At 38.9% G+C, this 25,395-nt stretch overlaps 3 protein-coding genes and 2 long non-coding RNA genes across 5 annotated transcripts; 3 read left to right on the top strand and 2 right to left on the bottom strand.

The window, feature by feature from the left end:
* The first annotated feature begins 5,408 nt into the window (after positions 1-5,408).
* LOC136257338 (uncharacterized) lies at positions 5,409-12,063 on the top strand. The gene is made up of 4 exons (XR_010701918.1): positions 5,409-5,620; positions 6,033-6,139; positions 7,808-7,874; positions 11,785-12,063. It is a non-coding gene; the product is annotated as an uncharacterized lncRNA (long non-coding RNA).
* Positions 12,064-13,960: 1,897 nt separating this feature from the next.
* On the bottom strand, positions 13,961-15,534 carry LOC136257336 (uncharacterized). The gene is made up of 2 exons (XR_010701916.1): positions 14,998-15,534; positions 13,961-14,192 (listed from the first exon to the last, which is right to left on the bottom strand). It is a non-coding gene; the product is annotated as an uncharacterized lncRNA (long non-coding RNA).
* A 1,857-nt stretch (positions 15,535-17,391) lies between these two features.
* Positions 17,392-18,298, top strand: LOC136259255 (ATP-dependent DNA helicase Q1-like). The gene is made up of 3 exons (XM_066052744.1): positions 17,392-17,866; positions 17,916-18,198; positions 18,247-18,298. The coding sequence occupies exons 1-3, from the start codon at positions 17,656-17,658 to the stop codon at positions 18,296-18,298; spliced, it is 546 nt and encodes a 181-aa protein (XP_065908816.1). The 5' UTR covers positions 17,392-17,655.
* Positions 18,299-18,312: 14 nt separating this feature from the next.
* On the top strand, positions 18,313-19,074 carry LOC136259254 (ATP-dependent DNA helicase Q1-like). Its single transcript, XM_066052743.1, has one exon. The coding sequence runs from the start codon at positions 18,313-18,315 to the stop codon at positions 19,072-19,074; it is 762 nt and encodes a 253-aa protein (XP_065908815.1).
* Positions 19,075-19,087: 13 nt separating this feature from the next.
* LOC136257772 (uncharacterized) lies at positions 19,088-22,105 on the bottom strand. The gene is made up of 6 exons (XM_066051081.1): positions 21,953-22,105; positions 21,773-21,904; positions 20,677-21,353; positions 20,523-20,625; positions 20,164-20,469; positions 19,088-20,118 (listed from the first exon to the last, which is right to left on the bottom strand). The coding sequence occupies exons 1-6, from the start codon at positions 22,010-22,012 to the stop codon at positions 19,150-19,152; spliced, it is 2,247 nt and encodes a 748-aa protein (XP_065907153.1). The 5' UTR covers positions 22,013-22,105; the 3' UTR covers positions 19,088-19,149.
* Positions 22,106-25,395: the final 3,290 nt, after the last annotated feature.

Below are 25,395 nucleotides of genomic sequence, written 5' to 3'. Positions count from 1 at the left end.
CGTTCTGCTGCTCCTGCATTTGTGGGGTCCTGTAATTCTGCCCGTATTTTAGTGTCACGTGTAGTGGAAACTTGATGTTTTTATGCCATTTCCCGGGGAGGATTGTTCCCTCGCTTTCTTCGAAGGTATGTCTGTTTTTGTGTTGCATAACTCCTCTCAAACTGACCTTCAAGCCATTTTAGATGATTCACTTTTTAAACAGCTTGTAAGCAGTTCCACTATTCGTGATCAAGCATGTCTGCGTGCTTTATCACATTCTTCTGGCACCAGCAGTGGTTGGCTTAAAGCACTTCCACAGCCTGCTTTGGGTCTAGCTATTCCTCCTCACAATTTTACTATAGCTTTACGTTTGTGGCTTGGCATTCCTTTGTTCCCTTCTTTACCACTCTGTACTTGTCTATCTGTCATTGACCAGTTTGGTGATCATCTGCTGGGGTGCTCTCATGGTCCCTTGAGGATCCAGCGTCATAATGCTTTAGTGTCTGTTGTACACCATTCCTTGCTCCAAGATCACCCTGGTGTTCTTAGGGAGCAAGGCATTTCATCTGACCAATCTCGTCCTGGCGACATATACCACCCTGACTTTCATCTTGGTCGTCCTGCCTATTTTGATCTCTCCGTCAGGAGTACCACTCAGTCTGCTGTCATATCTTCTGCTTCTTCTCAGGCTGGGGTGGCCGCTGCTGTTGGTGAGATAGCTAAGGACAACCAATACCAGGACATTGTGAATGATAATGGAGGAGATTTTATCCCTCTTGTATGTGAGACCTTTGGTGTTTGGTCACCATATGCCCTATCAATTTTAGGATCCATAGCTGACAGAACAACTGTTAGAAACGGTTTACCTCGAAAGTTTGCTAGGCGCCAACTTCTCCAGCAACTTTCTGTGACTTTGTGGAGGTACAATGCGAAAATGATACTGCGCCAGTATTCGCTTACTGCTGAGGACGAATTTCCTGACTTTGACATTGGTTAAGTTTAGTACGTAGGTAGTAATAAGTATATAGTTAGGTAATAAGTAGTAGTATGGTGTAGTTTTCAGTATGTACGTGTGCTACGAGGGGTCCGACACATGCTGAAATCACGTACACCCACGGCTGAAATCAACTGAAATCACTGCATGAAATCAGAAATCATTGAACGAAACCGAACGAAATCAGAAATCACTGAAATCACACAATTTTCTTGAAATCATGGTGAAATCTTGACATGTCACCGAAATCTAACGTGAAATCTTCATGAAAATAAAGTTCAGAGTTACTCAAGCATGGTTTTGCTACAGTAGCTGTCGCAATAGGCATCCAAACTACTTACTCTCGTTTTATCTGACGTAGCTACTCATGCATTTCGATACTATACTGATAGCTTGCTAATTTTGTTTTGTTGTGACGCTATGAGGTGATCTCCAGCTCATGAACGAGTGTTTCTGAGATTCAGCTCGCAATTCAGTCTTTGTGTGCAGGGCTAACTACTGCACCTGCTACATGCATCCTGACTACATGAATTACTACTATCTCAGCTATACTATACCATGCAGGTGTGGCTGTCACCTTTACCCTTATAATATAATATATAATTATCATGCCCAGTTGTTACTATCTAATTCAGCCCATACATACATGGGTGGGTGTTATTATTATTAACACTTTACAGTGACTAGCACTGAAGGTTCTGACAGCAACTTGTTAGCTACTATTATGCTGGAAGTATACTGAGCTACAATATTTTTTCCCTTAGCTTTCATACAACCTCGACTCATGTGATTTAGTTACTTTGAGAAATTCATAGCTAGCTCTGTATATGTAGCTACTGAACTGGCTACTCCATTTAATCTCACCTCATTGTTCATGTGTACATACTATGTGTGTGCATGTTGCTCCATTCTACCCAGCTGTTAAATGGGGACCTGGTGTCAACTGGAGAAGCGGCCCACCCAGCTGTATAACATCAAAGAGACTGATAGCTGCTTATTACCAGATTACTTGTGACATACTCATATAATAAGTATACATCTACTTGTACTGAATTCAGATAATTTACACATGCATGCTAAATATATATTTACACATGTTAATATGGTATATATGAACTCTTGATACAGGTGCATGTGAATGACACAATTTAAAAAAAATAAATAAATAAATAATCAGCATTTTCTAGTTTTTGTTTCACAATCATTACAATACCACTTATCACCAACTAAAGAAACACTAATGTTTAAACATGTAGAATGGAACCAAGTTATCACAACAGATCATATCCTCGCCACCACTATCTGGTAATCTACATATACAATAAACATTACATTTCTCAACACAAGCAATCCTTGTGGCATACTTTCGGGTTTTTCTTGTTGGAAACAAAGTTATCTTTTTTTTCTTCTAGGACTTTCTTAAATGTAGGCGTAGCTCTCCTTGATTATATACTATCGTCGTTGGGTCTTGCCCTAACAGCAAACTGGCAAGCATAGCTGTAGCATAAAGACCACAATCCACAGAATTTGTCTGCCTTTGTACATTCATAACTGTGATGTTAAAATATTTGTCTTTTGACTGCACTAGTTGTGCAATAATTCTTTGAGTATCCTCACTAGGTGATGTAAACATTGAGTCATATAGGTAAACATCACATTTCACCACTTGTAACACTGCCCAGTGTGATCTATCAGGAATGAACAGCATTTGCAAAGATTGCTCATAATCTTCCAAGTTCTTATTGAGTAACAAACTATTGTGAAGCCCTCCAATGAGACGAAATTGCACCTTTGCTATGTTGTGAAATGCGTTAATGTGGTTATCCTTTAGTTTACTTCCATTGAGTATCATGCAACTGCTTGTCTTTGCTAGTCAATATAATTCTACCACATTTTGTCCACTGGAGTTGTGTTTCAACCTCCAATCTGTTGTCATCATTAACAAGTATTGGATTGTTTCTACTGTTAGTACATGTATCCTTTACTTCATCCCGGAAAATATTTTGGATGGTTAAAAGGGTGCTTGAATTAAAAGAGAACTCTTCTGATGTTATTAGTTTGATATTATCTGTATTCATTTGACTCATGGTATTCATTGTTGATCTAAGAGGATACTGGATAAAGGACTACTACTGGTCGCTTTTGTTTGTGTAGAATTAGCTTTAGTGATAGCCTTTGGTGGAAAAAAGTTATGTAATGTAATTTACTATCTCTGGACATCAATTTGTTTTTTTTTCAGTACATTTTGGAACATGTTGACTGTAATTGGATAAAATTACACTTCCATCCAAATGTATGATTTTTTTTTACATAGCTTGCAGTAAATATACACACAGAATTGATGACCGAAACTAGTACTACCTTCCAAAGCCTCAGAATTGACCTCAAAATCTTTATTTTCTTTTAAATCCTTTTTTATTGAATGATGAGGATTTTTATCATTTTTTTGCCACTTGCAAATCTGCTGCTTGCCACTGCTTTGGCCTCAGTTAGGAGATCATCAGGTTTTGTACTGCTATCCATCAAATTCATACTGAGTTTAGTCTTCTTCTGTTTAAAGAAGATTCATTACTTACTGACCGTTTGAGACTTAACCGCTTAGCCTTTTCCTCTTGATCTAGGCTCTTTCTAACTTTGTCCACAAAATCAATAATCCTTTGTCGGTGACCTGGCAAAAACTTGAAATGCCACGGTGTGTAACACCACGTCGAAAGCGAGGGTCTTCAATGAATTCTGTTGAAATGTATTGTTCAACTTCCTCCAAGGCATTTCCAGGGTTTCTACTAGTATCCATTCTGGAAATTACTTGCAATGTGTCATATCCAGTAGTCATAAAACTATCAGCAATATAATCGGGCAACTCCTTCAATGCAAGATGAGCTTCTTCTTCTTTCGATACCACTAGTAGCTCTTCAGTGTTAAGTTCGGTGTTACATTCACTTGAATTATCATCCATAGCTCTTTACTTCAAAGAACTGTATTAATAAATGGAAATTAAAAATGTAGTTAGTCATTAAGGCATTACTTAAGAAGAAACTGCATGTCAACATGTCATCAAACAATTTTGCATTGAGTGGATTTATGGCTCACAATAAGGTACCGTATCACACAACTTTCAGAGAACTTATAAAGCCATAGAATGATAATTAGATAATAAGTTAATCACTGTATACCTTCTGCATGCATACTTTGTCACTACAAGTAGTTGCTGTAATAGTATATGGTCTATATACCACTGGTAATTTATTTTGCCATGACTTTACAGTGATTGTACCTATGAAGCATTTATATAGGTTTGTTTCATAGGGATCATTATGAATTGACAATGAAATGAAGGATAAATGCCCCCATAAATTACCAATGGTACTTCTATGGTATATCAGTGAAAATAAAATTAATAAACTTCATAGATCACATGAATACACAATTGATTCATATTAGTAGAGAAACCATGGGTACTTTATAGGGTAAATTAGCTACTAGTGTAGTGGCATGGTCTGTAAAATAGAGCCTTGTTGTTTGATTGATCGAACCTAGCTCCCCTTCATGTTTCAACAGACAGTGCAAATATGACTATCCCTTTGCTCATGGAGATTTTGCATTCAACAGAGTTAAGGTCAAGTTTCTGATATTTCTCTGTTTCATAGGCTTTTAGTAACCTTCTTTGCGAGTCCCCAGTGGGATGGTAGCTACATAGTAGCCAGCCACGAGAAGTAAGAATGTTTAAGTACTGCTTCAATCCAGGGTCCCAAGCTGTGTGGGTCCATAGGCATTTGCCTAGACTGCAAGCTGCCCATGGATCCTGGTCTACTCTGCTTTCAATCAAGTTGGTGTTACGTTTCTAACTCCCTGCTACACATAATTTCAGTAGCTTTCTTTGTATGCAGGCTTCAATAGGGCACTTCTTTGTAAGCAGGTTTTAATAGGGTAGTGACTAATCAAGAAATTCAACACATTTACTGGTGCTAAAAACTATTGTAAAGGTCAACCCTTTTTCATTTGTCTCTTGTTGAATTTCGAGACATTTATTTTCCCAATGTATTCCTCCCCGCTCTCTTAATTACAGAAATTAATTGCTATTACAGTAGCTATAATGCATGCACAACGCGAGGCACAACATCTTCACACTTACCATTGGCACTAGGGCTGACCACTCCAAGAACTCCAACTCTATCAATGCCCTTACTGATACTAAAATCTCCTTTCTGGCAACTTCCCCAGCTTCTTTACACGCCAAGCTACCAGCGGATATCAACACTCACGTGACTGATTCAACAGAAAACGGTCGCGAAATCACGGAAATCAACTGTGAAATCAATTCCATACGTGAAATCACGAAGAAATCAGAAATCAACTTAGAAATCAGAAATCACTTGAAATCGCCCTTCGAAATCAGAAATCATATCGATCGTACGAAATCTCGTATGCTATTTTAGTAAGGGTTTCGTTACTTTCACATCGTTTTATGCCCCACGTAAAATTACGTAACAACATTGCGTTAGAGGCGCTTTAATAAAATAATTATTAAGCACTGACTGAGACACGCGAGGACACGCTTTATCAAACCAGATACATAGAATCTAATGGGGAGAGGTAACAGCAGCCAGCTAGTGTTCTGTGACTAAGGGGTCTGCCAGAATAACAGAGGTAAGTAATGTATGCAGCAGTATGTATCACATCACCACCAAGATCACTTTAATATGCCTGGTTGTAATGTTTTATGCTGCAATACCGCTATTAATGCTATGAACAGAACTCTTAACACAGACATGGTAACAATTTCCTTCACTCCAGATATATTTCAACCTGCCTTGGTCAATTATAGAGGCTCAGATTGTCCCATGCAGTTGCAGTGGTGTTGATGGTTTTGCAGCAGTGTTCGTAGTTGAAGTATTCTTTACTAGAGGAATAGCATAACTGTAGCTAATGGATAATACTGTAGCCTCTTTCCCAAGGGTCTGAAACTCACATAATCTTACAATTTCTGAAACAGTTTTTGTTACTTTCACATTGTTTGATGCACCTCTACATACCATTATGTAACAACACTACATTATAGGCACATTGATAAAGCACTGAGACACGTCAAACTCAATAGGTGACAGCAGCCAGTCTTGTGATGACTGAAGATGATGTGCAACTAATTGCTCTGCCAGGATAACAGAGGTATGTATGCATTATGTATCACATCACCTCTGTTACCTTCCATTATCCTTGAGTGTACTGTTTTAAAAATGCTATGAACAGAATTCTTAGCACAAGCATGGTGATAATTTACTTCAGGGATATTTCAACCTACTGGTGACCATCTTTTAATAGGGACCTAGTGTACGTGTTAGGCGCAATCTGTGAATTTGCGCAGTTTATAAATTTCGCTGTGCATTTTGTGAATTCATAAAATGCGCAACAATTTATAAATTGCGCATGTGTCGTGCTGCCATATGGCAAGGCGAGATGCAACACGTACAGCCTGTTGTATCGGTTGCCGACCTACTGTCGTTCCAAGTGTTGGATCACGAGATTTCCTTATGGCAGTGTATGCGAGGTGTGAATTTCACTATGAGTTTGTGAGGTATGTCAAAAGAGGGTCACAGAGAGCCGGCTATTCGAAGGGTTCTGTAGAGGAAAATATCTTGGTCCCAATCACACCTCCAAAAAGCAAAACAAAACAGTAACGGAGGAGAAGGTGCAGAAGATCATGTTTGATATCAGACCGTTTTGAATGGAGTGGAAAGAAGTGATGCTCTAATTAGCCCTGCCTTTCATTACTACAACAAAGACGTTTGTTTTGTTAAACTACCCAGAGCTGAAGTTGGAACAAACGAGGGTAAGAAACTTTGTGCCTGCCCTTCACAAAATTTTGTAATTATAGAATGAGAATGACCATCATTTAGTTGCAACAGTTGAGAAATTTTATGACATAGTAGAGCCGCGTGTGCATTCAACTGAAAATGGACATGTAGACTACAAGAAAATACTTGCAGAGATATGGAAGTATAGTGAATTATGTATGCTATCATATTCTCAAGCCGCATCACAAAAATTTATAACCACTAGCCATACGTTGTGGAGATGGGTGATACCAATACTCTGTACTGAACAAGTAGCCCGGTTACCAAGTTTGTAATAATGCCAAGTTGTGAAGGACAAGTCAGGCTGGATATTAGCTGATATTTTTGCAAGAGACCAAACCTTTGTGGTCCCCATCGACCTATCAATTTATGGAGCCCACCTATCAATTTTCTGATATATTAGTTTGCAAAAAGATTGTGACACTGAGCAGTCAGTAAGTGATCTCAGAAGGAATCTGTAGGGGCATGCCTCCAGACCCCCTATAGTAAGACCATGTGTGTATTTTGTACATGGTACTCAGCTTTACAACTACCTGGAACAGACCCCCTGCTACGGGCTTGATTTCTTCACTGTTCAACGTTGCTTGGTACCTTAATTTGGCATACTGCAGTACGTATAATGAGAACACCATGGACCTACTTGAGTCCTCCTTTATGTATCTTTGCTGACAGCAGAAGGTGTTGATTTGTGGTAGCTAGCACCATGCATGTAATGGCTTCCCTCAAAAATTATTATAATTATGCACCTATTAATTGCTTCAGCAATCAGTTTGATATACATCATCGCATTGTGTCATTTTTACCATTAAGTAAACGTGTATGTGTTTGTTCATGTTGTGGTAAAATGTATCTATATTAGCTTAAATAACTTTTGATGAATAGTTGGATTTCTTGGTGAACCAGCAAATTTCTTTTCATCGTCTGTTGTATTGTACCGACGAGTTATGATGTGTCACATGAATTATAATGTTTGTTTATTTAGAATCATTGGATGACTATATTGTCAATCTTGTGGAATGATTAGTTTGGATGATGATACAACTGACATGGTGAGGTCTAGTTATGCATACAAATTAATGTATGGATTCCATAGGTCAGGTGCAATACCGTATATCAATTAATTTTGGCGGTGAACTAAATTTGGCGAATTGGCGATTCGTCACTAAACCGCCAAATTTAAATTTCGTCAATATTATTTTCAAACCTTGGGTCAAGCAGTTCAGTGTTGAAGTAGGTTTTCGACAAACCTTCGTGAATACTGCTGAAACCGGTGGGTGTGGCTTACTGACTAGACTAGAACTCGTACTCGATTAGTGGGCGTGGCATCTCGTAAGCTTGCAGGTAGCAGCAGACATGAATTCGTGCGCAGCCATTGATAAATGGACAAGTATGCCTACAGACAGCAAATAATCCTGAAAGTGGGTGTGGCCACGAAAGAAATTGGAGCAAAGATATTTGAGTACAGTAGGCGTCTATGGAAGCAGGACCCGAATATTCTTTAAAGCGAGTCAGTACAGCATCGTAATTTCTCCATTCGCCAATTTTTTTTTGTGAGAGCATTTCGCCAAATTAAATTTCCGCCAACTGCAATTTTATAGCAAATCGCCAAATATTAGTTTCGCCAATATTTGTTGTCATACGGTAGTTGCTCATGGGGGAAAATGAACGGTGTTTAGGAAGACATGTGGGTCTTGCTGTTTATCAAATGGATTTGTAACTCATGTATTAGAGCATACTAAGTTATATGTGTAACACAGTATACCTGATTCCAAACACTATATGTTTGCACTAATAACTGTATCACACAGAGGTGACATTATATTATGTAGCTAACCACGTGTTGTGGGGTTACATCTAGATGCATGGGATAATGTGAGAGTGAAACTAACTACGTGTACCATTTAAGGCTGGACATTAAAGATATGATGTTGGACTTGAGTTACAATGTACCAAACCTTATGTGTTGATATGCATTTCATTACTGGTGCAGCATGTGCAGTGTTTGCATGTGCTGGACAACTGCTAGGAGAAGTAAAACATGCAGACTGGACTGTGCCCATCAATATCAGCTGATCAAAACGAATGGCTTAGCCTACCACAAATGCTGTAGTATACGCAGCGCAACACTGAGAGAAAGACAGTGCACCTTATCCAGGCCAGCTGCAGAGTACGCAAAGGAACCTTGGAGGGAGAGATAGTCGGGTAGAATGCGTCTGTATCCATGTCCCTTCAGCTAGTTAAAGGGGGAAAAGAAACCTGTCATTCCTCCCTGTGATACGTACTTGAAGCAGCCAAGAACGTAAAGGCGGTACCCATGTAATTCATAAAATGCGCAGCTCTTACGGTAGTTCACAAATTGCACAACAATTTATAAATTCACAAAATGCGCAGCGCAATTTATAAACTGCGCAAATTCCGCACAGATTGCGCCTAACATACGTTTGTTTCACTGGGGTGTCACACAAGCACTCACTATTGGATGATCTGCGTCAAAGACAAGATTTACTTTAGCCTCTGGCTTACAGCTTTTGACCTGACTTGAATGCATCTTCCTGAAATTTTGTCTGCTGTTTTAGGCTTAATTGTTAGGTTTTCATCCCTGGCCACATCCAATGTGGCCATTTAGCATTTTTAAAAGTTAGTGTAACTAGCTATAGTAAACCAAGAAAGCTGCTGTCTGGGCCATGTGAGCCAGCTAAATATAAATCCGTACACCTTCATTGTTACTTTAAGTGTTGAAACTGTTAGGTTTATTATATCCATTTACCAAACACACCAGTCCTGTGCTTTAAACTTTCTTAATACATGCTACCTATATAATAACCAGGGGAGTAGGACAAGACCACGTGAATGCGTAATAATGTTGCACAAGTACTTAAAGTATTTCATGTGAACTGAATAGACCCTGTACAAAAAGTAGAGGAAGGGGCTTGATACATATTTTGTTCTATTTAGTTTGTTGCTTGTAATGGTGTGATTCATGATTGGAAAGATGCTGCCGTTATGGCAAGGGCTAAAAAAGGGGGGCTAGTTGTGGCCAAAAAGCTAGTTGTAAATGACTTTTGGCTAGTTGCAAATGGTGATTGGGCTAGTTCTAAAATTTAGACAAAATAGCCAGGTTTACTACAGGAAAGTATACTTACGTATTGTACCTCTTAATTCTTTTACAATTTACCACAGGGATTTGACTAAAAGTCTAAAGATACATCTTGAGATAGCCATTTTCAAAAATTTTCTATTTCATGGTCTACTACTCTGATTAAAAATTACCTTACTAGTTTTAATTTCTTTCTTACAGTTCACTATAAACTGAAAATCAACACATTCATCAAATCAATGCTTTCATGCACATAATTATATACATAGTTATTTTGTCCCTTCAGCTTGCTAATTATTTCCAGATCTCACTCATTCTCTAAAATCATTTCCAGGTTCAATCATGGCACACTTATGTTTCAAAATTCTAGGGGAGTATGCCCAGACCCCTAGAAACCCCTCTTTACTGCCACTTTGTCCCATGACTTTCATGTCAACAGGTAACAGTAGGCATCAATGATTACAATACAATCGTTGTTGTATGATCTATTACTTTCAACAGGTAGTATGACTATGGTTTAATAAAATATTTTTGTTAGTGCTTTGTAGTGCACGTGATCTTGTCTTACCCCTCTGATCTACAACTGTGAAAGATACATCAGTGTTCCACCGATAATCGGATCGGTATCGTATCGGAGCCAATATTGAGCTTTTAATATCGATCGGTATCGGTTACTAGGTACTCCGATACCGATCAATGACTACTCGCGCCAATCGTCATCACCATAACTATCATCATAAATGCTATGCTAGCAAAACGTGAGGTACAACAAACTGGAAATAGTGTTGAGCATTATTCTAGCATAAAAGGTGCTGGAATTGCTTTGTTAAACATTGAGCAACTGCTACTTACTATGTTTGCATGAAAAAGATCGAAATACTCTAATAGAACAGTCACCGCACAAATCTAATAGTGCAGTCACACATAGCTAACTTGAGAGGCGTGCAAAGTGTATGGCAATTATCGGTATCGGTGAGAATTTACTGCTTGGTATCGGTATCGGATCGGTAGGTATTTTTCTGTATCGGTGGAACCCTAATTGAAATCACAGTGAAATTGTTATAGAGCTTTGAAACATTTTAAGTTTTTCTATCTCGTAAGTTTTAATATTTATTTATAGGTAACTGTGAGTTTTAACACCTCTTCCCATCTCCCACTGTAGTGATATTTTGTAGTCTTGACTGTTGACTGTGAGTTAGACCACAATCACAGATTGAGATTGACTTAGTAAGTGATACGTGATACCCCTAGTGTTTTGTTTTATAAGCCTAGCACTACAATTAAACAGGTGATTCTGAAGTCACAGTCTAACCCCCCTCCACCATACTCCAAATAACCCACACCCTGTTTGCCCATTGTAATCTATAACATCTGGGTTTTGCACCACTAGCAACTGTAGCAGGCTATCTATCATTGTTACCAAACAACCAACAACATACTTAGTAACCATAGATACAAGACAATAACCATGTGTAAGTCCAGGAGCACGACTACCTGAAAACTTACATTCATAAGTGAATAGAATAATAAAGACTAAATACAACAATGGAGAGTGAGGGCTAGCAACAAGAAATCAAAATGTAAAAATTTTGAACCATCCAGCACCAAGATGATTCAGGGAAAAACCCACTGGGTTTTACCCACATACGCATGTTACGCACATCAGTAATGTCATCAGTAATGACTGAGTTTCTTTCTGTAGCTATGTATGTGTTCACTTCTTCATTTTGATGACAGTAGTGACTTTCCATGTAGAATTCTGCTGTTCTCCTAATACAAATGTCATTTTGCAAAGTTCTTTTAGACATACTCTGTAAAATGAAATACAATAGTAATTGTTTTGTTTGTTTTTGTTAATGCAGGTAGCAATGATGTCATCGTCTAATTGTGGGTCAGTCATGACTACTCGCACAGCAGATGAAATTGGCCAGTATCTCCTTATATTGTACATAGAACTCTATCATCAAGGGTGACTTTTTTTGCTGAAGAGCTGCAGCATTTGCAATAGTGTGATGTTAGACTGTGGTACATCGCTCAATAACTTTTTGTTCCAAGTTTTATGTACATGCTGTAGCTGATCATATTATTGTTGTTTAAATATCACATCTTTTTGTTTACAAATAACTAACCCTTTGTTATCACATCTTTATAGTAGATCCGATATTACCGTAACTTCTTTCTGTAACAGAACATGTACAGTATGTTACCTCTATTACATTCAGATGGTAGCCCTAATAATTTATGAATGGAATGTGGCTTATTCGTAGTAATGCTTCACCTGCTAAAACACCCTGAAGCTTTTATTTCAAATGTCCTATGTGGTCTGACAATTTCACTGTTTTATATGTACTAGGAAACACACCATTTGGTCTCCTTTTCTGAATTTGGAACCAAACCATTATGTCTTTATTTATTATACTGGACAGTCTGTAATTATTGATGCATCCAGTGGGGGGAGGGGGAATGCATAATCAATAGAGACACTAACAATAATGTTCATGTAAGTTTAGACAGTTCAAGAGTGTCATTATCTACAACTTCATAATTATCATTTGTACACTCAGTCAGATTGTTATCACCAGAAACTTGTCGCTTCTCCAACAGAGGGGACATTACTTGTTCTAAGTACGATTTCACCATTAAGTATTATTCATAACCTTTCCGTAGTTGACTCTCCAACAAACCCCATACATATTCACTGTACACAGAATCACAACTGCACTTTACCTTTGATTTAAACCCCTGGGTTACCACACATGAATTGGATCACTTCATCTGAAGCCTATACGTACTTAATGTCCCTAGCAGTGCAAAACACGCTGTGCTGTACATGATACGAAAGCAATGGATTTTTAAACAACATTTCAGTCTAATAAATAGAGTAGTTACAGTTGTACAGGAGCAGCTTTACATAGTGATAGCATGTTTCAAGCCTTTAGTGAAAGGGGAAAGGGTCCTGATGTAGGGAAAGAGAATAGTGCACGTGCTGAATTGTCGCTGTTCAATATAGTGCAGACCAGCTAAATAAATTACTACACACTTGGACACGCTGACATGGTCCACATTCTGTGGGTATGCCTTACAATGACAGTGTACAGGACAAAGTTCTTGTAAACAATTTCAATTTAGTACATACTGTAACAGTATAGTTGGTATTTTGAAGGCACACACATGTTGCTGTACCTTAATTTGTTTGCTACTGATTATGGAGGATGATTTGATGCCTACTAACTGAGGCGATTCACTTGGTTTGTCTTTTAACTCAGACTCTACTGATTGTGTGCAGTGTAACACCATTTTGCAGTAAATGTACTTGAAATTTAACTGTTAGACTGGAGTGATTCAATTATATCTAATCACGAGCAAGAGTTGAACTTGCACACGCTGGATAACAAATGGCAGAAATGATAACCCTCTTGAGTTTACTTAATATTGGGACAGTCTGTACTAATATATTGCAGGTCCCTATGGTGAATGGGTGAATCCCCAAATTCCCTGTATCCCACCAGTCCCAACATAAGCAGCCCATTGTGTTTATGTTATGAAGTAACAGCTGCTTGTGCCTAATTGTATAAAATAACAAAGGTTATCTGCACGCACAACATGGGGCAGGGTACAAAACCTTGCACGAGACTGTACTATCAGCAAAGATTGCAAATGTCAATATTTCTGTATTAACTAATTTAATGAAATATTAAAAACTAATTTAAGGTGTTTAATCAAGCAATACAGCTACTCAACCTATACAACACTGTGCATGACAATAAATTGATTTCAGTGGCTGCTTTGAACTTCAGTAATGGTGGAGTAATATACCGTATTTCTATATTTATAAACCGTTAAAAATATTTCGTCGAAGCTAGCATCCGACGAAAATTTATTGTGCGAAATTTTTTTACCAACGTAATATTCGAGAAGTTGAAGGAATTCGGTTAACTGCTTTCTGGCCACCTGGATCGAGGTTGCTGCGGTCTTTTAAAAACAAAGGCCTCCCTCATCCTAGGAGAGAAGGGAGCTGCTGGTCTATTTCGCCGCACATTGGTAATGATGCCATCTGATTCCGTGATAGACAACTAGCTACTACAGGACACATTAAATGGAGTATATATGCACAAATATGCAAGTTGATGAAATGAGCTTCTAGCTAGAGCCATTTCACTCCAGTCCATTGCTTGACTTGTGACAAACAACTTCCGAATCTGGGGTGTAGCCTCCATGGCCGGAACGGAGATGCCACGATTCAGTTTTGCTGCTTGTCATTCTGCTTCTCCTGTATACAAAAAAGGCCGGTATAGAATTAATAAAGTTACGTCATTCACTGTTAAAAATTTTTTGTCGCTTGAGGACACAAGTGAAAATTTTTTAACACGAAAATTTAACTCGTTAAAATTTCTCGCAGCTTATATTTATAGAAATACGCTATAACATACCTGTAGAATGGCATGACCCACACACTATAGCTAACTGTCACAAATGAAAGGCATGCAGACAGCGCTGCACAGATGATTAGGTATGCAGATATTTAACAAAATTTTACAGATACAACAGGAAGTAGACGAAAGAAAAATTTGAAGAATTCACAATATTATTAATCAGCTTTGACAAAATAAAATTTGACGAAAAGCAAAAAATAACAGGTCTAAACACTGACTTTTGAGGTGCTTATTGGACAAATTAACAATTTGTCAAATTTTATTTTTGTAAAAATTTTTCTGTTGTAAATTTACAGTTAATATTGTTTCAGAAATTGTACTATAGCATTATCCATTAGCTACGTAGATATGCTCACAGGCAATTCTAAGGGGAAGGGGGGGGGGGGCGATTATGTAGGTCTAGTTCAACTACCAACACTGCAAAACCATCAACACCACTGCAACTGCATGGGACAATCTAAGCCTCTGCCCCTCTACTATAATTGACCAAGGCAAGTTGAAATATATCTGGACTAAAGGAATTATCAGCATGTCTATGTTAAGAATTCTGTTCATAGCATTGTAGCATAAAACATTGACAACCAGGCAAACAGTGGTTATCTTGGTGGTGATGTGATACATACTCATGCATACATAACTCACTTCTGTTATCCTGGCAGACCCCTTAGTAGCACGTCATCACAGGCCACTGGCTGCTGTCACCTCTCCCCAGAATCGAGGTTTGATAAAGCGTGTCAGTGTGCTTAATAATTATTATTTTATAAAAGCGCCTATAGCGCAGTATTGATACGTAATTTTACGTAGGGCATCAAACGATGTGAAAGTAACGAAACCCATTTTGGGTAAGTGTCGGACCCCTAGGTGTGCTATGTCCCATATTCTTATGAATAATAAGAAACTAGCGGAGTTTACCCTGTACTTTACGCCTTCCTTTACTAAACACTAAACATCGACGACATTTACTAAACATTGATGACATTTGCTAAACATCGACGATATTTAAGGTGGCGCTGAAGTAATCAAATGAAGCCTTACAAGGCCAATGGGGCATCACGTTTGTGGTCATGCACGAAAAACTAATAGAAGAAAGCGAAGCGCTTCGAAATATTGAAAGAACCAGCTCTATCAGACTGTCAGGCTACTATTGCTGATACAAGTAACGATATTCACGTACTGACTTCATCACCTTGTCAAAACTCTGGTAACTTCACAGCGAACAACACCAGCTGTCATCGCGTGATTACTGCTTTACGGAGCGCGCCCTGGCCAGTTACACTATCTCACCAGTTACACTGTCTCACAATTCGTGAAATAACTCCATATTTACTCACCATAGACTCTCAAAATTTGGCAGAGGCACTGGTGAAGCGTTTCTTTACAGGGCTATGGAAAGATTTTTCGCGATTCGCTGTTGACGGGCGTGATATCAATGGTTGAAAAATGCGGGTTTGTATTTTAACCAGTTTCCACGTTGTTATCGTTAAAAAGGATTCCATAGAGTTGTTCTACAAGGTGAGAAACCATAAGAGCCAAGGCGGCTTAGCGCTAGGTTGTTTCTGGGGTGAGTTATTTTTAAAATCGGCTCGTAAGTTCAGAGTTTAATAGCCACGAAATTAAAGCGGGTGATTTCACGGAACTTGGCATGCTAAGCTACAACATTAAAGACTCATAAGAACCCTTTAAATGTAGACTACATGGTTCACAAGCAGAGTTCTCCACCACCCTAAAATAGCTAATTAAGCACGTGGGCCACAGTGACAAATGGGCATTGTACGGCTTCACATAATTAATTTTCTGCGGATCATTCTGTATAATAATATTGCAGGCGCTTATGCTTGTAAATACTAATTGCTGATTTAGTCTCGTGCCCAGACCGCTTTTTTTCTTATTGTGTGGGGGCGGAGAAAAAAAGGGTCTGGTGGATCTCCAATACATTTTTTGTGCAGCCAGATCTACAACTTTTGGGGATCGTTGATTAGTGGTGATGGATAGCAAAGGCTTGTTAACGAAGCGACAATAGGAAATACGGCGCGCGTACTCAAGGATGCAGCCTTGCCAAGCAAACGCGCGCCGTATTTCCTGTTGTCGCTTCGTTAACAAACCTTTGCTATTCATCACCGCTAATCAACGATCCCCAAAAGTTGTAGATCCGGCTGCACAAAAAATGTATTGGAGATCCACCAGACCCTTTTTTTCTCCGCCCCCACACAATAAGAAAAAAAAAGAAGCCATCTGGGCACGAGACTATTGCTGATTAGCTGCTTGTGACTGTAGATGAACCATCTGTGGTGCTATGCGTGACTCATTAGGCTTGTTTTGATTAGGATGAGTTCATGACCTTTAATGGAAATCATTGCAGCGCGTTTATTAAGATCAATGTTGCTGTGTAGTCTCGCGTATCCAGACCTTTTTGTTTCTTTTGTGTGGGGGCGGGGAAAGAAAAGGGTCTGGTGAACATAGTATAGCATCGTCGTTGGGCTATCCCAAGATTGTGGGGATTCTACTGCACATCTTCCTGATTGTTGATTGGCACGAATGACGTGATTTGCATCCTGTTACCATATCTACTACTGAAATATCTATGGTAACAGGACGCAAATGCAGCAGATCACGTCATTTGCACCAAACAACAATCCGGAAGTTGCGCAGTAGAATCCCTACAATCTCGGGATAGCCCAACGACGATACTATACTATGTTCACCAGACCTTTTCTTTCCCCGCCCCCACACAAAAGAAAGAAAAGGGCCTTGCTACGCGAGAGTAGTTGCTATCAGCGACGACGAGAGGAACTGATCTCATCTGTAACTAAGGATGTGAGGTAATTGTATACAGCAACAAACTAACTTGTTCACCATCTGAAAGTATTTTGAAATGTTTAAGTCTACATATAATCTCTATTAGTGCATACAGTGAATGACCAGTCCTAAGCTTTCAAAAGGGTGAACAACTTTGAAATCATTGGTGGATTAGCTACTTGGTTCTTTGTGTTTAATTGCATACAGCAACAAACTAACTTGTTCACCATCTGTAAGTAGTCTCGCGTTGCCAGACCCTAATTCTCCGCACGGCGCTTATCGATTGGAAATTATAAGCGCCTGCTCCGAAGGGTCTGGTGACTCTACAATAGACTATCCGTGTTCAGACTTCACCAGCGGCATGGTTGGTGTTGATTGGTTGTGGGTCCACACTGAAGAGGCGTTAATGGAGACTATGTGTCGTCATCGAATTGTAAGGGCTGCTTTCAACGTAGATTTGGCGCGCAATCCAGTGAGTAACACGCTTCGAGACACGCCGTTGCAATGACCGCCAGTACAGAAGCTACCGCCACTGTTAATGAGAGTATGATAGACGATGTTGCTCATCAGATGGGGATAAACAGACTTAAGCCAAAACAGATGGAAGCTATTACAGCGTTTTTATCTGGAAGGGATGTGTTCGTAGCTTTGCCAACTGGATATGGTAAATCTATCATCTTTGCTTTGCTTCCTGCAATCTTTAATAGAATAAAAGGTAAGATCTTTGGTGTATAAATAATGGTGAAAGTGGTTATTTTGGCTAGGTTGCAATAGCAGCCTGGCTGTTTGTATAAGTCCTTTAACATCACTTGAGGTGGACCTAACAGTCAAGCTACAGAGCAGGGGGATTAATGCTGCATATGTTGGTGAGCAGCAAATAGATTGGCAGGAGACCAAGAGAGTGTTAGAGGGAAATATTGAAATAGTTTTTATTAGTCCTGAAAGCATTATTCACAATAAGGCTTTTAGGAATATGCTGCGCAGTGAAGCATACAAAGAAAGAATGGTTGCTTTAATCGTTGATGAGGCACATTGTGTAAAGACTTGGTGAGTTTACCATTTCGTTTTCTGTCATCTACATAACTGTCCTTGTAGGGGTGATAAATTCCGAACAGATTTTCTAAACTTGGAGAGTTACGTAGCTTGATTGCGGTGAATGTTATGGCTTTGACTGCAACAGCCACATTGGATACCCTGAAGGTAGTTAAGGAACGCCTGTCTCTTCATGACCCTGCAGTTATTGGATTGTCCCCTAATGTTCCTAACATATTGTATTCAACTGCAAAGCTCCCTAAGCTGGAAGATTTCTGTCGCCGTTTGTCCACTGTATTGATGAGACATCGTGTGTCATACCCAAAGACAATTATTTTTTGTCGAAGTTACAGTGATTGTGGTGACATTTATCGTACATTAGAAATAATGATGGGGTCAAGTTTCACCGAGCCTATTGGCTATCCAAAGGGATTACATCGCTTTAGACTTGTTGACATGTTCACTAGAGCTTCCAAAAGGAAGATGAAGCAGAAAGTACTGGAATCATTCGTTTCTATGACCAGTAGATTAAGAGTGGTTATTGCGACTACAGCTTTCAGCTTGGGAATAGACTGTCCTAATATAAGAAAAGTAATTCACTATGGTACTCCAGGCACTATTGAGGAATACGTTCAAGAGACTGGCCGTGCTGGTAGAGATGGAGAACCAGCCAAAGCTTGTTTGTTTTATGGGAATCCGCCAAAAGATGTAACACCAGAGATGAGATCATACGGCACTAATGCTTCACAATGCCGCAGAAATCTTTTGTTCAAGAGGTTTTTGTTTTACAACGTAGACACCGTTGGAGAGATCTCACCAAAATGTCAGTGCTGTGACAACTGTGCAAAGAATTGTGATTGTATAGACTGTGTGCATCGTTATCAATCATAACAATTTATAGTCATACAGTAATATACTTTGAGTAAAATTTGATTGAGTAAAAAAAAAAATTACAAACAATATAATTTAATAATATTTCTTGACACTTTCAATTTTATCTTGTAGCCATTTATGAATCTTATCATCGTTAAAACCTTGCATGTGTCCTTGTGTCAGAGCAAAACTCTTGTGTGCCCTGTTTGGCTTGTTTGAGAACACATCCTTTTCCTCGAGAATTGCTAAGATCAAGTTAAAATCCTGTGTATATGGCTTGCGTTTGTGATTATCACTGTCTTTAACAGTACACGTCTCCTTTTCAAATTGTTGGCACACCTTGCTCACCACACCAACAGTCTTAGCCGCCCGCTGAATAGTATCAGTTTTATTGTTGGGTCCAAGATTACACAAAGTTCCTTTTAGTCTATTATTCAGGTGCTCCAAATATAAATCTCCTGAAATATTGCATCCCTGCCTTCCATGCGTATTAATAAACCTTCCCCACTTCAATTGAGCTGCTAACCTGGGAGACAAGGTGTGTGTCTGATAAAGCAGTTTAACAGCCTCAATAGAGTAGTTGCGACATCCTCCACTCTTAAAGACTAACAGAAGAAACTTCCAGTATACAAAGACTTTATCCCCATCACCTTCCTTAATTGCATCACTAAATCCCAACCACAAGAGTCCCAGTGTTAAGACATCAGTTCCGTAAATGTGAACGCCATCAACTGGTACAGGTTGTTGTCTGGTTCCACGATGTCTTGATCTACCCGGCTGCTGTGTTTGAGATGGCTGTGTATTGGGCAAATCAATCTGAAGAAAGCTATCAACTATCGATGCGGCTAAACCAAAGACAGACTCATACTCGGTAGATGATAAAAGGGTTTTTGCAGCAGCCACAATGTGTGCTTCTAAAACCACTCCCAAGAAGTCTTCACAAGCATTGAGGTTGTCTTTGGGATCTGAAGGGACGTTTGTTCTGTTTATTGTGTTTTTGAGCTGGTAGAGAGTTCCTATTTCAGTCGATGACTGCTTCGAATATAGCCACTTCCATATCACCTACATAAAATTATACAAGTCTTACAAAAGTGTTCACAACTTTACCTTCACGAGCAATTGCTTGGTATGCCAATCTTCAACAGATGGAACCAATCCTTCTAATCGATCTAGTTCATCTTCGGAATGGTGCCGTACAGCTTTGGCAGTACGCTGACGGGCTACTGTCAGTTGATCACCTGTGCACGCAATCTGATGAAAGTTGTATCCTCTGTGTACTAACTCTTCTCCCTCATCAATCAAGTGTGTAGTAACTTCATACGACTTAGCAGGGACGTATTTGTGTAACTGGTCCAATATTTCAGCCATCTCGTCAACTCTGTTTTCATTCTGATCAATTATGCCAAGTGGTACCTGAACGATATGGACAATAAACACCCTGTAACAGTAAACTGGGATGAACGTACTACGGTGGATTTCATTGACATCTCGTTGCTGTATGCACTAGGTAAGTGCCACTGAACATCTCTCTTCTGGGATGAAAATTGTTCCAAACGCTGCACAAGCACCCTAGTGATTCAAGCAACATAAACATTTTTTGTAACATACAAAGACGCAAACCTTGAAACAAGTACTTTAAAGTGCTCCTTTATACCAGAAAAATCACTGTAATTTGGCAAAATGTCCTCTGGTGTCACACTAACTTGTTCCGGCTTAGAGTTAGAAAACGATGAAAAGTCAATTCGGTCTTTGGAAGCATACATGTGGACACAGTGCAAAGATTTAGTTTGGTGGTCAACTCGTTGATATCTGGGTCGAAAGTTTTTATCCACATTGTCAATGACTATTTTAAACCCAGACCAATGAGACTGGTTTCCCGGATTAAGAGTGGGAGTACAAGTGATATCGTTTGCAGGGACATCTCGAAGAGTATAGTTTGTCACCATCTGTTGATCGACACTGTTTTCCGCAGCAGTAGGATACACTTCCTCGGTTTGTCGAGGAGAGGTACAGTCTTCATCTGAAAGCCTGATTGGACTGTGCGGTGGTGGTATAAAGGAAGCCTCCAGCTCACTCATTGATGTCTCTTGTACAGTGTATGACCTATCAATTGGTGAACCCATGACTGATGATTCACTATCATCTGTGGGCACATCATCGTCACTGCTCGATGTTGATGAGCTGCTGTTTATTGGGTTGCTATCAATCACAAAATCCTCGTCTTGGGCAGGAGATTCGAATTGATCCATGTCAATCTCATCACCAGCTATTAAAATGTCATGGTGTACTGGCTGCTCCTGAATGATAATGAATAACAAAGAGTACGATGTGTCCTTAAACACATAGTTGTTATAAGGAGCTCACACAAAAAAATTAGCAATGTGGTAAACTTAAGTTATTTAATCAAGGAAACCGACCAGTCTCACATGACCTAACCATTTTCTTCTTTTGGAAAGTAGTTCATTACCAACATTCATTCTCAAGATCCTGGTTGTGGTCGAGATTAATTCTATGCGTGAGTATTAAATTGAAGAGACAGATTTCAAACTTTCAATGAAAAACAGGAACGCTATGATTTTGTAATTTTTACATTGATTGTAGTAACAGAGTATAAAAAATATCCCGGCCACAACTGGGATCTTGAGAACAAGTGTGGGTACTCAAACCGAACCAAATAAAAAAAAGAATGGTCTGGCCCTTAACAATACATACTTACCTCGATAAACCTCTTCAAATCTTCTGCCCAAAATAAAACATCTGCGTCATGGTCCTCTGATAGCCGATTGACAAGTGCAATTGTTCTCTTGTGAGAAAGACATACCATTAGTGGCTGCAAGCTCTTGTAAACCTATGTATGAAGTCGTTACCACAAAATTGATTAAAAGTACCTGTGTACCTGTTTGCCAGCACCATGGGCATACAACATAACTGACACTGCTCGTTGGATGAGAGCCATGTGTGGTGATCTATTCTTCAGAATAATTCCAATAATAAAGCACAAAACTGCTTTGCTAGAAGATGGCAATATTAACTGGAGCAAGCCAACCAATGTAGGTAGCCTTCACTCAAACTCTAACCACACTGTCTCCCAGCTGAACTGCTTCACTGCTTCATTGACATCTCGTAAGAGTGAATCGGCCTTCTTACTGCAAATATCTGCCAGCTCACTGCAGACCTTTCTTCCAAAGGAATCACGGAAGCATTTAGCTGTAGTGCTTGAATTGACTAAGAGACCAGCAAGTTTCTTGTATCTTTTAAACGTCAGCTTTCTAATATAGCTCTTACGCAGAGGGTCTGTTATCTTGTAGCGACGTGGTCCAGATTGATAATCTATCACTACCTGCAGTACATAATATCAGTATCATTAATGCATTTAACAAACTATTTATCAAAATCTATTGAACTAAACTGTAACTTACAGAGAGATCAATTTGTGAACTTGATTGATGGTTAGGCTGACCAGGATTGGTGGCACTAGAAGTTTGTTGAGGTGGAATTACACTTGGTCTCTTTTGTCGCTCAAGCATTGATGGATTGCTGCTTGTAGAAGCTACAATAGGCCTCTTGTGTCCTATTGTCACTTGTGTTGATTGAGGAAGTACAGTCAAGCGGTTTAGCTTGTCCAAAACCTTCTGTGTTTTCGTTTGCAAAGCCCTCTCTAACTTATCAATCGACTTGACTTCATCAACGCAGCGATGGCATAGGTACGCATCACGATTGCTAGTTTCTTGGTAGGAAGAAAATGGACGCTTGGCACATTGTAGACTCAGTCTTTCAAGTACAACCTTGTACTCGGCACAGCTGACATTGTAAAGCTTTCTTCGCTTGCTTTTGGATGTACTGTCCGTCACAAGCGACAGACAAAGGCAGCAACGCTCCATCCTTTGATTCCGGGACTGGATTGCGCGCCAAATCTACGTTGAAAGCAGCCCTTACAATTCGATGACGACACATAGTCTCCATTAACGCCTCTTCAGTGTGGACCCACAACCAATCAACACCAACCATGCCGCTGGTGAAGTCTGAACACGGATAGTCTATTGTAGAGTCACCAGACCCTTCGGAGCAGGCGCTTATAATTTCCAATCGATAAGCGCCGTGCGGAGAATTAGGGTCTGGCAACGCGAGACTACATCTGTAAGTGTTTTGAAATGTTTAAATCTACATATAATCTCTATTAGAGCATACAGTGAATGACCAGTCCAAAGATTTCTAAAGGGTGAACATCTCTGAAATCATTTGTGGATTACTTAGCTCTTTGTGTTTATTTATATACAGAAGCAATCTAAGTTGTTCACCATCTGGAGGTATTTAAAAAAAACTGTAACTATACATATCTCTATTAGAGCATACAGTGACTGAGCTGTCCGAAGATTTCTAAAGAGTGAACAACTCTGAAATCATTTGCAGATTACTTTGTTCTTTGTGTTTATTATATACAGCAAAAATCTAAGTTGTTCACCATCTGGAAGTATTTTTAAAAGTTTAACACTACATATCATCTCTATTAAAGCATCCAGTGAATGACAAGTCAGAAGCTTTTAAAATGGTGAACAACTTTGAAATCATTTGTGGTTCACCATCTGGAGGTATTTTAAAAAGTTTAACACTACATATCATCTCTATTAGAGCATACAGTGAATGAACAGTCAGAAACTTTCAAAAGGGTGAACAACTCTCAAATCATTTGTGGATTACTTTGTTCTTTTTGTTTATATCTAATTATACAGCAACAATCTAAGTTGTTCACCATCTGAAAGTATTTTAAAAAGTTTAACACTACATATCATCTCTATTAGAGCATCCAGTGAATGACCAGTTTGAAGCTTTCTAAAGGGTGAACACCTCTGAAATGATTTGTGGATTACTTTGTTCTTTGTGTTTAATTGTATACAGCAACAATCTCAGTTGTTCATAAATTGTTCAATCTAAGCTGTGCTACCAAAAAGTCCAGAAAATGAAACAAAAAGGTAAAATGATTAAATCAAAAGGTGCTACCAAAAAGTCCAGGAAGCGTAAACAATATAATTATATAAAAAGTTGATACCAAAAGGTCTAGAAAATGAAACAAAAAGGTGCTACCAAAAATTCCAGTAAGTGTAAAAACATAATAATTAAACAGAAAACAGGTTCTACCAAATAGTCCAGAAAATGTAAGAAAATAAAGTAAACAAAAAAGGTGCTATCAACCAATCCAGAAAATGAATCAAATAAGGTAATTAAACAAAAAGGAGCTACCAAACTGTCCAGAAAATGTTTTTTAAAAAAATGTCACTAATGGGTACCATTTCACATTGGGAAGTTGGCCCAATCCTGATTGCCCCCCAATTACACACGGGCTTGGTCATAGATGCAGGAGACAGCCAGTGGGGCACCACATGGCCCACACACGGACTTGGTCATTGGCTTTGCTAGTGACCATGCCAAGCTAACCTACCAGAAGAAAGCTGTTAGGATAAGGGAGGAAACTGGCTGCTCTTGGTCCGGGGATCGAGCCCCTGATGCCAGCACCACCCGCAGGGTTTCCCAAGCGGTCTCCTTCAACCACTCTGGTCCATCAGCTAGGCACTGATGGAGTAGTAATTTAAATACATAAAATTGAAATTAAAAAAAAATTAAATATTCCCGACCGTGGATCTGTACCCTGGATCTCCAGATGAGTAGCCCAATGCAGTAACCATTGAACAATTTGCACTGCTTGAAGGTTCTTAGTTTACTGATTTGCTAAGCTGCTTTACTGTAGTTGTACCCATAGTAAAGTGTCAGTAACTTTAAGTATATGGAACATAATTGTTTTACTAAGTTTTAAACTCTCAGTAAACATCAGTGAACGCATGTTTACTGAAAAACTACTAAAATACCAAACAATTAACTGTTCCATATACTGGGGATATACCACTCTAGTAAACAAAGAAGTTTCAAGCAGTGTTGGCTCACAATTATAATGCACACCAATTAGTATATTTCTATCCTACGTGCTCGGTACATGTGTGTTATATTTTTGCATTGTACTTTATAACAATCATAATTATTAATGTGAAGTATCAACTAGTTAAGAAGAGTTATTAATGAAATTATTAGTGTGAAGTATCAACAAGTAAAGAAGAGTTATTAATATACCTTTGGGGAGTGAGTGTACTTATAACAGGGTGATGCTTGTACTATTACAGTATACTCTGCGTGGTACTATTCTACGTGTAGATAATTTATTTTAAATACTTCTTGATGCTGAACAAATTATAACTATTTGTGTGGACTATTAACATTTTAAGGATAGAGAGGAAGGACTAAAGTGACGATTGCAATGTGAGAATTATAATGTTATTTGTGTTTATTTAT

Source organism: Dysidea avara, chromosome 6 (genome assembly GCF_963678975.1).
Source record: "Dysidea avara chromosome 6, odDysAvar1.4, whole genome shotgun sequence".
NCBI classification, from domain to species: domain Eukaryota; kingdom Metazoa; phylum Porifera; class Demospongiae; order Dictyoceratida; family Dysideidae; genus Dysidea; species Dysidea avara.
The sequence above is the reverse complement of the archived record's forward strand: the minus strand, read 5'-3'. Positions and strand labels throughout refer to the sequence as shown.